The sequence below is a fragment of the Nelumbo nucifera genome, chromosome 1 (assembly GCF_055504915.1).
Source record: "Nelumbo nucifera cultivar China Antique chromosome 1, China Antique-T2T, whole genome shotgun sequence".
Taxonomy (NCBI): Eukaryota; Viridiplantae; Streptophyta; class Magnoliopsida; order Proteales; family Nelumbonaceae; genus Nelumbo; species Nelumbo nucifera.
This window is the reverse complement of record NC_142649.1, coordinates 101,574,948-101,585,392: the sequence shown is the minus strand read 5'-3', so window position 1 is coordinate 101,585,392 and position 10,445 is coordinate 101,574,948. Positions and strand designations below refer to the sequence as shown.

The 10,445-nt window shown below is 37.9% G+C and overlaps 1 protein-coding gene and 1 long non-coding RNA gene across 2 annotated transcripts; one reads left to right on the top strand and one right to left on the bottom strand.

Annotated features, from left to right (window-relative positions):
• Positions 1–2,218, bottom strand: LOC104611954 (uncharacterized). Its single transcript, XR_016081315.1, has 2 exons — positions 1,568–2,218; positions 1–1,438 (listed from the first exon to the last, which is right to left on the bottom strand). It is a non-coding gene; the product is annotated as an uncharacterized LOC104611954 (long non-coding RNA).
• A 3,451-nt stretch (positions 2,219–5,669) lies between these two features.
• On the top strand, positions 5,670–9,636 carry LOC104611955 (uncharacterized). Its single transcript, XM_019200178.2, has 5 exons — positions 5,670–5,963; positions 6,336–6,362; positions 6,489–6,611; positions 6,961–7,216; positions 8,732–9,636. Exons 1-5 carry the CDS (start codon positions 5,911–5,913, stop codon positions 9,182–9,184), a joined length of 912 nt encoding a protein of 303 aa, XP_019055723.2. The 5' UTR covers positions 5,670–5,910; the 3' UTR covers positions 9,185–9,636.
• Positions 9,637–10,445: the final 809 nt, after the last annotated feature.

Sequence of the window (10,445 nt, the reverse complement as noted above, 5' to 3'; positions counted from 1 at the left end):
AAAAAGACACAAAATTTCATTTTGCGACAATCTATTACCCGGTGTTACTTCACCGTTAAATGTCATGGAAAAAGACACAAATGTCCCTTAAGTTTCATCTAATTTATACTGTTGACCGCCACTGTTCATGCCAGGGCGGTAAACACTTGTCTGCGAACAGAATCCGGCAACATCGGCCTCCGACATTGGAGTACCAGCATTTTCCAAGGCGTAGAATATCTTCCGCTCGTCACGATTGAGTACTAGTAAAGAGTCAGAGGGGACACCAAAATCTCGGTCGCCATCTCCAAGGAACAAAAAGCTCTGATCAGCTCGTTGTATCTTCAAACCGTCTAATCCGGCGAGAGAAGTGCCGGCACGGAAATTGCCATCACGCTTCCAAATCTTATAAGTGTCCGAAGGAGCGGTCTTGCCGACGAAGGGGACAATGGAGCTCTCGAAGTGAAAGGAGATCTCCATGTAAAAGTCTCGCATTCTTCGAAGAACCGCAACGAGGCGAGGGTGTCTACGGCACCATTTAAACTGAGAACCAAATCAAAGATCAAAGACTCCACTTGTCAATAAGTCGAATGTTGTTCTTCAGACGCGCAAGAAGCTTTGTCAGACTGAAACCAGCCTTCCCATGTCTTTGGCTCTCTGTAAAGTACCCCTCAGCCTGAAGTGTTCTCCCATACTTCTGATAATACATCATCGGCAGGGAGGCTATTAAAACAGGGACACCTCGTCTAGATTTCAAAAGCTCTGTGAGCTCCAACTCCAATAGCTTGACCATGGAAGTACCTACAGTTGGTTCCATGCTTACAGAAACCCTTGTTAAAGTAATGACAAGCCTTCACTGGAAACTCAAGTAGGCTTGGAGATCTTCTACTTGTCCTTGCACTTAGCCCACCGAGTCCAGGTTCTGGATAGTAGTAATTGCTAGAGAAGTCCAGACCCACCGAGTTTGGATCTAACTGTTCTTCCAAACTCAAGAACTGAGCTTGATTGTGAAGGCGAAATTCATCAGAGATGGAATCTGAATAAGCCGGAGGGATGAAATCCATGCCACTTATGGCTTGCTGGTCCGTTGTGACTTGGGGGTCCCAGTAGGGAGCTGGGACCCGGAAGGTGGCCAGAGACGAAAAAGGGCGCAATGAAGCTGGCGAGAAAGGGGTGAACTGCAAGGGTAAATCTGTAACAGGGGCCGCATTCATGGAAGAGGGCGAAACTGGAGCAGAGTAAACTGGCTTAGAGGACAATCCGAGCTCGGCTTTAGCCTTGTTGATCAAGGCCTGGATCAGATTATCAAGACCAAAAGCCAACCGGATCATCTCCCGGTCGCCGTGGTCCTGCAGTAGAAGATAGCCAAAAATCTTGGACACATTATCGGGCTCTAATTTCTGAAGTTTATTGAAGACAACTCGTGTAGACTCTGAAAAATCCATTTCAAACCTATTTTCTGCAACCAAATACAAAACAAACAAGAGATTCACCCAAAAAGAAATTGAAAAAGCACCACCTCCAACACAGACACTGCAACTCTCTATAAGATAAAAGAGAAACAATGCAGCAATACAAGATAAACAACCTACGAGCAGGGACTCTGAAATGAAAACTTCAACAAGGAAAAGAATAGGGTGTCTATGGCGCCGGCAGCAGCAAAGGTACGAGCGGCGAAAGAGTCGTTGAAAACCAGTGTGGTTCCAGTCTACGAACAGGGTGTCTACGGCGCCATTTAGACCAGGCAGCACGGTGGTGGAGGCTGAGCAGAGTGAGAGCCATCTCGGAGCTGCGGCGACACACCGCTTCCTGTAAGGGGTTCAATCCAGAGGCATTCTGAAGGGAGACATCGGCGCCGGAAGCAGCAAAGGTATGGACGGCGAGGTGGAGAGGGGTTTCACGATGAGGAACGTCACCGCGGTCGAGGATGGAAGAGATCTGGTCGGCTACTCTTTCCTAGGCAAGCGAATCCGACTCTGTGTGAATTTGGGAGGAATCGGCCAGTGATGGAAGGGAAGAGAGGAGTCGGGAGAGGGTGGTATGATCTCTAAGTGCAACGGCATAGTGGACGGAACTGTGCTTGTAGTCTTGTAGTCTTCTCTTCCAATTGCCGACGACATTGACGACTTCGCCATTTGGGAGACACAGGGATTGCAGAAGGGTGTTAGCGGTAGATTTTGTCTTGAATGTGTGTGCCTAAGGCTAATTTTGACATTTTCACTGACGGTAGTCACTGATTGTCGTCCCATTTTAAAGTTCGGGTATTGGCACTCGACCTAAAATAGAGGGTACCTATTGGAAAATTTCCCAAATTATAATTATAATAAAAATTAAAATTAAAATCATAAAAACTTTAATAGAGTGGTAATTATTTAAAAACATATTTATTATTTAAAATTATAGTTATTATTTAAATAAATAAATAATTTTTAAAAAATAATAAAAATCATAATTAAATTTATGAAAAAACTAAAATAGTGATATAAAATTATAAAAACATAATTATAACAATGGAAAAATTTAACATAAAAACATACTTACCATTTATATAAATATACTAACTAAAATAAAAAATTTATAATTATAATAAAAAAATTAAATTAAATTAAAATCATAAAAACTAAAATAGAGTGGTAATCATTTAAAAACATATTTATTATTTAAAAATTGTAGTTGTTAATGTGTTTTATAATAAATTTTTATTAAATTGAAACTATAAACATTGTTTGGTAAAATTTGTAATTTTATTATATGACATATGCATGGTTTAGAGTTACTATTAATTGTTGGTTATAATGTTTTTCTTTTTTAACTTATTAAAATATGCATTTTCCATATATTTATACCTTATGTATATATAATTCAGCTTTAAACTTGATATTATCAATGTATTTATATGATTTTTATGCATTTTTAAAGTGTATCCAAGCATTTCCATTCAAGTCATGCGTATCCATGAGTATCCATAGTGTACCCGTATTCGTATCCATATCCATATCCAAGCTGTCCAATACGATACACGATACCGATACTTTAATCCTTATTCCTCGTTAATTATGCTATTAACTCTCTCTTTCAATAGTTCATGCTACTAATTCTCTCTCATCTCCATTATTCTTTTAAATTGCATAAAATATATTAACCTTATTTATATATATTTATTAGTAAGGATTAATTATATTGAAATTGTGGTATTCAATGATTTATTATTATGCTAAATAATTTACTTCCATTCAAAATTATAATCCATTTATATTCCATTTGAAAATAACAAAAATTAATTAACCATAATAAAAATAATTTAGTAAGTTACTTATAGGGCTGTTCATAAGAATGCCCAACCCGACCAAACCGACCAACCCAGACCGACCCAACCCGAATCGGCTAGGTTTTCATCAGTACCGGTCAGTTTCGGGTTGGGAAAATATATAAACCGACCCAACCCGATTCGGTAGTTCCTAGTTTGAGTAGTTTCCTACTTAACTATAATTAGTCTTCTACTAGAACTAGAAGGTCCATTAGGCAATTACAATTAGAATAGGCAATTTATCCTAGTTTCTAACTTTCTATAATCTTTTACACCAAATAGGCAACCCATTAGGCAATTACAATTAGAATTCAATTAGGTGTCCTTTTGAACAGGAGCAAAACCGAAACCGACCCAACCCAACTCAAATCGACCAGGTCAGTTTGGCCTATCAGTGGGTAGGTTTCGATTTCCACCTCAGGTAACCCGACCAGGTCGGGTCGGTTGGGAAAACCCCAATAAACCGACCCAACCCAACCCGTGAACACCCCTAGTTACTTAAATAAAATAAAAATAATTATTGATTATTGTTATTGATAAAAATATTTTTATTAATATAATAAAAAGAATTTAATTAATAAAAAAGTATAAGATAAATAAAAAAACTAATATCAATTTAAAATTAATATAAAACTAATATAAAATTATCAAACAATTATTAGTTTTATAATTAAATTTTATTAATTTAAAACCAACTTAATTTCTACAGAAAAATAAAAATTTATATAAATTTTATAAGGATTTAAATTTAATAAAACTTAATATACTTAAATAAATTTAATTTTACTAATTTTAAAAATTAATAAAATATATTAATTTTAAATATAGTTCAATTATTTTAATATCAATTTAAATTCCATTTAAAAATAAGAAAAATTATAAAAACCTCATTGGGTTTTTTAACAATCCTATGAAACTTCCCAGTGTTTTGACCTTAAGAAAGCCTTTTTGTATTGTTTTGAAAAATTATGCAAATACCTTCCTTTTATTAGTACTCCAATTAAAAAAAGTCAATGTAATGCATTAATTTTACTTCAGTTCAGCCTTTTTACCTTATTTTGTCCAACAAGTGTAAGGGGAATTATTTTGTAGGGGTGCAACTTGGGTGAAGGGAAATGTTGAAACTTTAAATTATGTATGATAATGCATTAACAATGATAAGACTTCAATGTCTTTGTAGGGGTGCAACTTGGGTGGGCCCAACTTGAGCCCAAATTAGCCTAACCCAGAATTTTACACGAGCTAGGCTTGGATTTTCGGTCCTCGGGTTGGGCTCGGGCCTAGCCCTTAGGTATCCCAAACTCAGCCCGAGCCCAACCCAATTATATACATTTATACATATATATGTGTATATATGTATATATACATACATACATACATACATACATATTTGTATATATAACATTTGTATAAATATTTTGCATACATATTTACATATAAATATATATTTGTATAAATACATTTAGATATGTATAATTTTAGAATGGGTTCATTGACCAACTCGAGCCTGAGCCTAACCCGAGTGCATCAAATTACAGGGCAGGTTGGGCTCGGGTTGGGAAAATCGGGCTTGACCTCGGGCTCAGGCCGAGCTCGGGCCTTAAGCCCTAATTTTAGGGTTGGGCCTGGGTTGACCATAAACCCAGCCCAACCCGCCTGACTTGCACCCTTATGTCCTAATTATGAGGCCAAGGGACAAGAGGTCTGCACTTTTTTCTCAAAACTATAGGAGAGGCCTTTCTTAGGGTCCAAAGACAAAGGTGGTTTTATAGAATTGTTTTAAGAGGATTTTTTTTTATAATTTTACCTAGAAATAAAACAAAATTAATAACATTTTTTTTAATAATAAAAATTAGCATTAAGATACAAAAAAAAATAATACAAATTTATCTAGAAAATAGGAAATTGGCCACTCTCACTAAAGCACAACTTAAATTGCGATTGGATAAACTAGACATATCCCAAAAAATAATACTTGAATTGAACTTAGATGAACACCACTTAATTAGATATATCATAGAACTCCATCTTTAATTTTACTTATAAATAAAGTCCATACATCACATGAATCCGATTATTATTATCAATGCTTCCAAACAGGTGCTAATTCAGTGCTCACACCGTCGTCACAGCCTTTTACAATTTCATGGGGATATTCCCAGGCTGCATGGGACCGTGCGATCGGTGTGAGCGGAACGGGATCTGTTACTCACACGGGGCGCCTCATGCACATCCACCGTGCATGGGGAACATCTCCCGTCAATAATAACTTATAAGTACGGGAGAAGTTTCCGATACATGGTACGATGTGCGTTTGAGGCGCGAGTGAGGCTCCCTGCAGATCCGGTCTCGGTGTGAGCACGGTTTTGTGAGAATATCAAATCCGATTTCAAGAAAAACGGAAGAGAAGCTGGAACGGCATGCAGTCAAACTGTGGAGGGCTAATTCCGTAATTGTGGAATATTGGGTCTATTTGATCGTAACTCGTATCGTTTCTACTGATTTTCACTTCTCTGAAATTCTTCTGGCTTCTCAGTTCCCAAGTCTTGCATGAAACCAGAAAAGCCACCATTTCTTATTTCAATTTAAGCTCAAGGCAAACGGGAAAAGGAACAAACACAGAGATGGTTTTCGTAGCTCTGCTTACGTTGCTCGCCAAAATCTTTGATCTTGCCTGGTATGCAAATTTTGGATAAATAACGATGGCTGCCTTGCTTCTCTTCTCTTCTCTTCTTTCTTTCTTTCTGTTTTCTGAATATTTTCTTTTCATTCAGGAGTCATGGGTGATTAGTCTAAGAACTCTAATGGTTCTTCTCATTTTGTTAGTGTTTATATCAATTTGGTTGGGAAAAGAAAACTTCTTATACAATGCAGGAACATTGATGGGTTCCTAATTTCTTCTTTTTATCTTTACGTCTCTTTGTTACAGGGCTAAAGTTGCATCTAGAAAAGCTTCTGCGTTTCTGTTTCTGTTTCTGTTTGCTCTATTCTTTTATTGTTTTTCTGATTGCACCCTTCTTGATGTTCTCAACCTTCTTTGTTTCTACAGGCCTCTAATTACTCTGGTTTATCCAATGTAAGTGGGTTTGATAGTAAGATGCTCCGAACAAGCTTCATCCATTATCAACCGAATTAAGTGTTTTGTTTAAGTTTCAACATTTTCAATGAAGCCTTATTTATTGGTCTTTTGCATTGCATATAGATATTCTTCAATTATTGCAATTGAGAGCAACTCCAACGCTGGCAACCAAAAATGGCTCACTTATTGGGTTCTCTACCCTCTTGTAATTCTTTTCGAGTTTGTATCTCTGAAGCTCATTGAATGGTAAGTTTGGTACCTTGCATTGTTCTGTTAAGCGTACTTGAACATTATTGGGTCTTTATTTATATGGTTAGAGATTCTTGGATCTTCATTCAAATCATCAAAATGATACTGAATAAGTGGAGTTGATCTCTGGTCAACGATCACAATTAATAAATTCACCACAGCTGTGAGCTTTCCCATTTGATTCTTATATCACTTTCTCTAAAGAAAAAAATCATATCGATGAATGTTCATTTCCCCCCTTTACCAGGATCTCTTCTTTTTCTTCTTGTTGTCCCCTTCTCCACTTTGTGTTGCCATAACAAGGTATTTGAACACTTCTTACTCAAAATTCTCCCTCTTTTTCTAGGTATCTATTTTGGCCTTACCTGAAGATGATGGCTGCCTGCTGGTTGGTGCTACCTCATTTCAGTGGTGCTGCTTATGCATATAAACACATTGTTAGACCCTGCTTCTTGATGAACCCGCTAACCCTTAACAACTGGTTTACTAAGCAAAAAGGGGATTTTGTTCCAAGTGGATCAAAGGGTTTCCTAGTTGCAGCCAAGATATACATAAAAGAGAATGGATCTGAAGAAGCATTGTCAAAACTGATTACAAGAAAGGCAAGACATTATTGTAGAGTAATGCATTTGGATGCCTTCTTGCTTAATTTCTCCAAGATCTTAGATAAATATCCTTGAAAGAAATATCTGAAACTGACTCTCTAATATTCTGAAAGTTATAGCTTATCTGCTTCTATTATCATATCCGCTAAATTCCTTTCTATTATTGCTTCTGGAAATAGGACCCACTAAGGGCAAGGAACACAAGAGTCTATACTGTTTGAAGCTTCATCACCTGTAGGAAAAAATAAAAGAGGATAAAACACTACTGAAGAATCTGATCAAAGTCATGATGCACTTAATCTCCTGGAAAAGATCATGATGCAATTAAGTACACCAAAATGCAGAATAGAGTAAGAGTTTGTGTGGTCTGGCAGAACACCTATGTTGATCGGATGAGATGTGCAAGTTCACCATGAAAAATTAAGGTTTCTCTGCTTTGTAGCTTTTTTTATCAATAAATTTGTAGTCTTTTGTCTCACCCTCTTTCCTGTCCACTGTAAACACTAGAAGCATATAGAGTAATAGAGATGTGCCCCCAAACACGGACATACTTGGTGCAACTACTGGTTTTCTCCCTCTAATAGATTTTCCCTTTTGTTGGGCCTTTCTTGGTGAGAAATCACAGAACATTTTTCAATATAATAATTCTATCATAACTAAATACTGGTTCAAGTCCGAGAGCATGGGACCATTGATTGGTGTAGTGGCAAATTCTCAGTCTAACAAGTGTGATTACACAGATTCAAGTCTCAAGATTATCATTGCGTAATGGCCCTTTAATGGGATAGGCACTTATTCCAATCTTTCATTTTGGCCTAAATACAGATTTCAGAGACACCACTGCAGGTGTATTATTGCATCTCCACTAAACAGTATTGACTATCTGTTTTAACCATTCTATTTTCTGAATATGTTTCTTGAGTTTCCCATGAACAAATTTCAAGAAAACCATGGTTTTCTAAACCAGATTGGACTGGAAAAACTGGGAACAGGTCACCTGACCGGTTCTGTTTTTCCCCAAACCGTCTTTTGGCCAAAAACCATTGATTTGGTCAGCAAACCGCTGACCCAGGCGGTTGAACCGTTTGAACTTTGAACCTCCAACAGTTTTTGGCCTTTTATTATTATCTATTTAATTTTTTTGTCAGAATGGGCCGTCTGTTCGGTTTGAACGGTCAGACCATTCGACCTGGGAACTGGACGCTTGAACGGTTTGTTGTCCGGTTAGGTTTTAAAAACCTTGAGCAAAACCTTGCTATAGGCTTACAGCATGGAGCCTACTATTGTTGAGAAAGTTACTGAAGCAGCGACGGCCACTAATAACAATGTAGGCTTCAGAGGAGGTAAAGTTCCTATTCTTCTTCAATCAATAGAATGAACACAATGAATTACTGTCAGTCTTAATATAAAGATTCAAGTGCTTGGATACCAATTTTCATTTATTCTAGCTTAAAAGATAAAGCATCTATCTGTGCTTGATAGTGACCTCTACTTTTTACCTTTATATTCTAGGTTAAGTGCATGGATTCCGATTTTGCTTGCACAGAGCAAAACATTGTTGAAGCCGTGGAAAGTGAAGCAGCAGCACATGCAGACAATATTGGGAATCAAACCCCTGGGGTAACTGGTCCCAAGGTTGCAGCAAATGTAGGACATGTTGGAAGTAAATTTCCGAGCCTAACTGGTTCAACAACAGAACATATTAGAAAGGAAGTTCCTGGCTTAACAACAAAACAAGCAGAATCTATTGGAAATGAAATCCTTGGTTTAACTGATCCAGAAATATCAGCAACAGAAGGATATGTTGGAACTCAAACTCCTGCATTAAGTTGTCCAGAAACTGAAACTGTAGAACACACTGGACTTCAAATTCCTGGGTTAATTGGTCCAAGGACAGCATTGACATCCCAATGTGTTGGAAAGCCAAATTCCAGTGTTAACTGGCACAAAGAAAGCACAAAATGAGTGGACTTGTGCACTCTATCAGGTGGCAGCACTTAAAATGAAAAAGGCTGCCTCTGTTCCAAGGCCTCGGAGTGTTTGGAAGAGAGAATCTGATTTATGGTGTGATACATGTCTAATACGGTGCTCTGGAGAGTCATCAATGATCTCCCATCTTCTTGGCAAGAAGCACAAGGCCAAGCTGTACGAACTGGCCTCATTGAATCCACCACGGGAGGGTCAACAATAACATTTAAGTATGTTGAAGTTATGCAAGTTTAGAAAAGTGAATATGATGCACAAGGTTAAAGGGTAAATGGGGTGGGTGGAACAACTTGGGAGAGGATTAATCCTGGTTCCTGGACAAAGTGAGGTATCTAGAAACTGAAATTGATTTACTGCTTTACTATGTTGTTGGACTTTGGTTTTTCAGATAATCTAGTTGAAGGTGTATTTTGTTGGTACTCTCTCTCTGCGGAGCATTCAATTTCAATACCCAGTCTTTTAACCCCAACTGCACTTTCCACTCTCCAGACCACACAATCACAACAGTAGCTTGGATAACATAACTGGGTACAAGTTTAATGAATAGTTGGAACTTGGATGCATTTTGTATTTGAATTCGGATTTCCTCATAAAATCCTCCTCAGACTCGACCCAGTGCAATCAATTAGGGGTGCAACTTGGGCTCGCCTATCCCGAACCCGGACCATTTCACTCCGAATTTTTGCATGTGTTGGGTCCGAGTTTTCGGGCTGCAGGCTGCAGCGTGGACCCAGGTTAAATAATTGGGGTTTGACATAAATTTGGATTGGGATTGGGCTGAGGTGTCTTGGGTAGCCCGAGCCTAACCAGAGCCCAGCCCAACCAATTCTGAACCTGCCCCAACAAATACATATTATATTTATATAAGAAACATTTATTTTTCTAATTATGTATATATACACGTGTATAGTGTATATGTGTAACATATGTATACGTATACATACAATTGTAAATGGAATTTTTACATATTTTCAATCAATTTATTCTTAAATTGGGTCATAAAGTCCAATATATACATAATTTCTTTCAAACTTGACCAACTCTTCCTAACCCAGCCTGGCCCAGTTTGAATCTGACCCCAGCCCAAGTTGTGTAATTGTGTTGGGTTAAACTCAGGTTGGGCCTAGGTTGATAGTCTTGGGCTTAGAGGTGTAAATTGGGTTGGGCTGCTTGTGGCCCGACACGAAGTTGGACCAGCTTGGCTCGGCATGGCACGACAGCCCACGGGTCGTACCAGGCC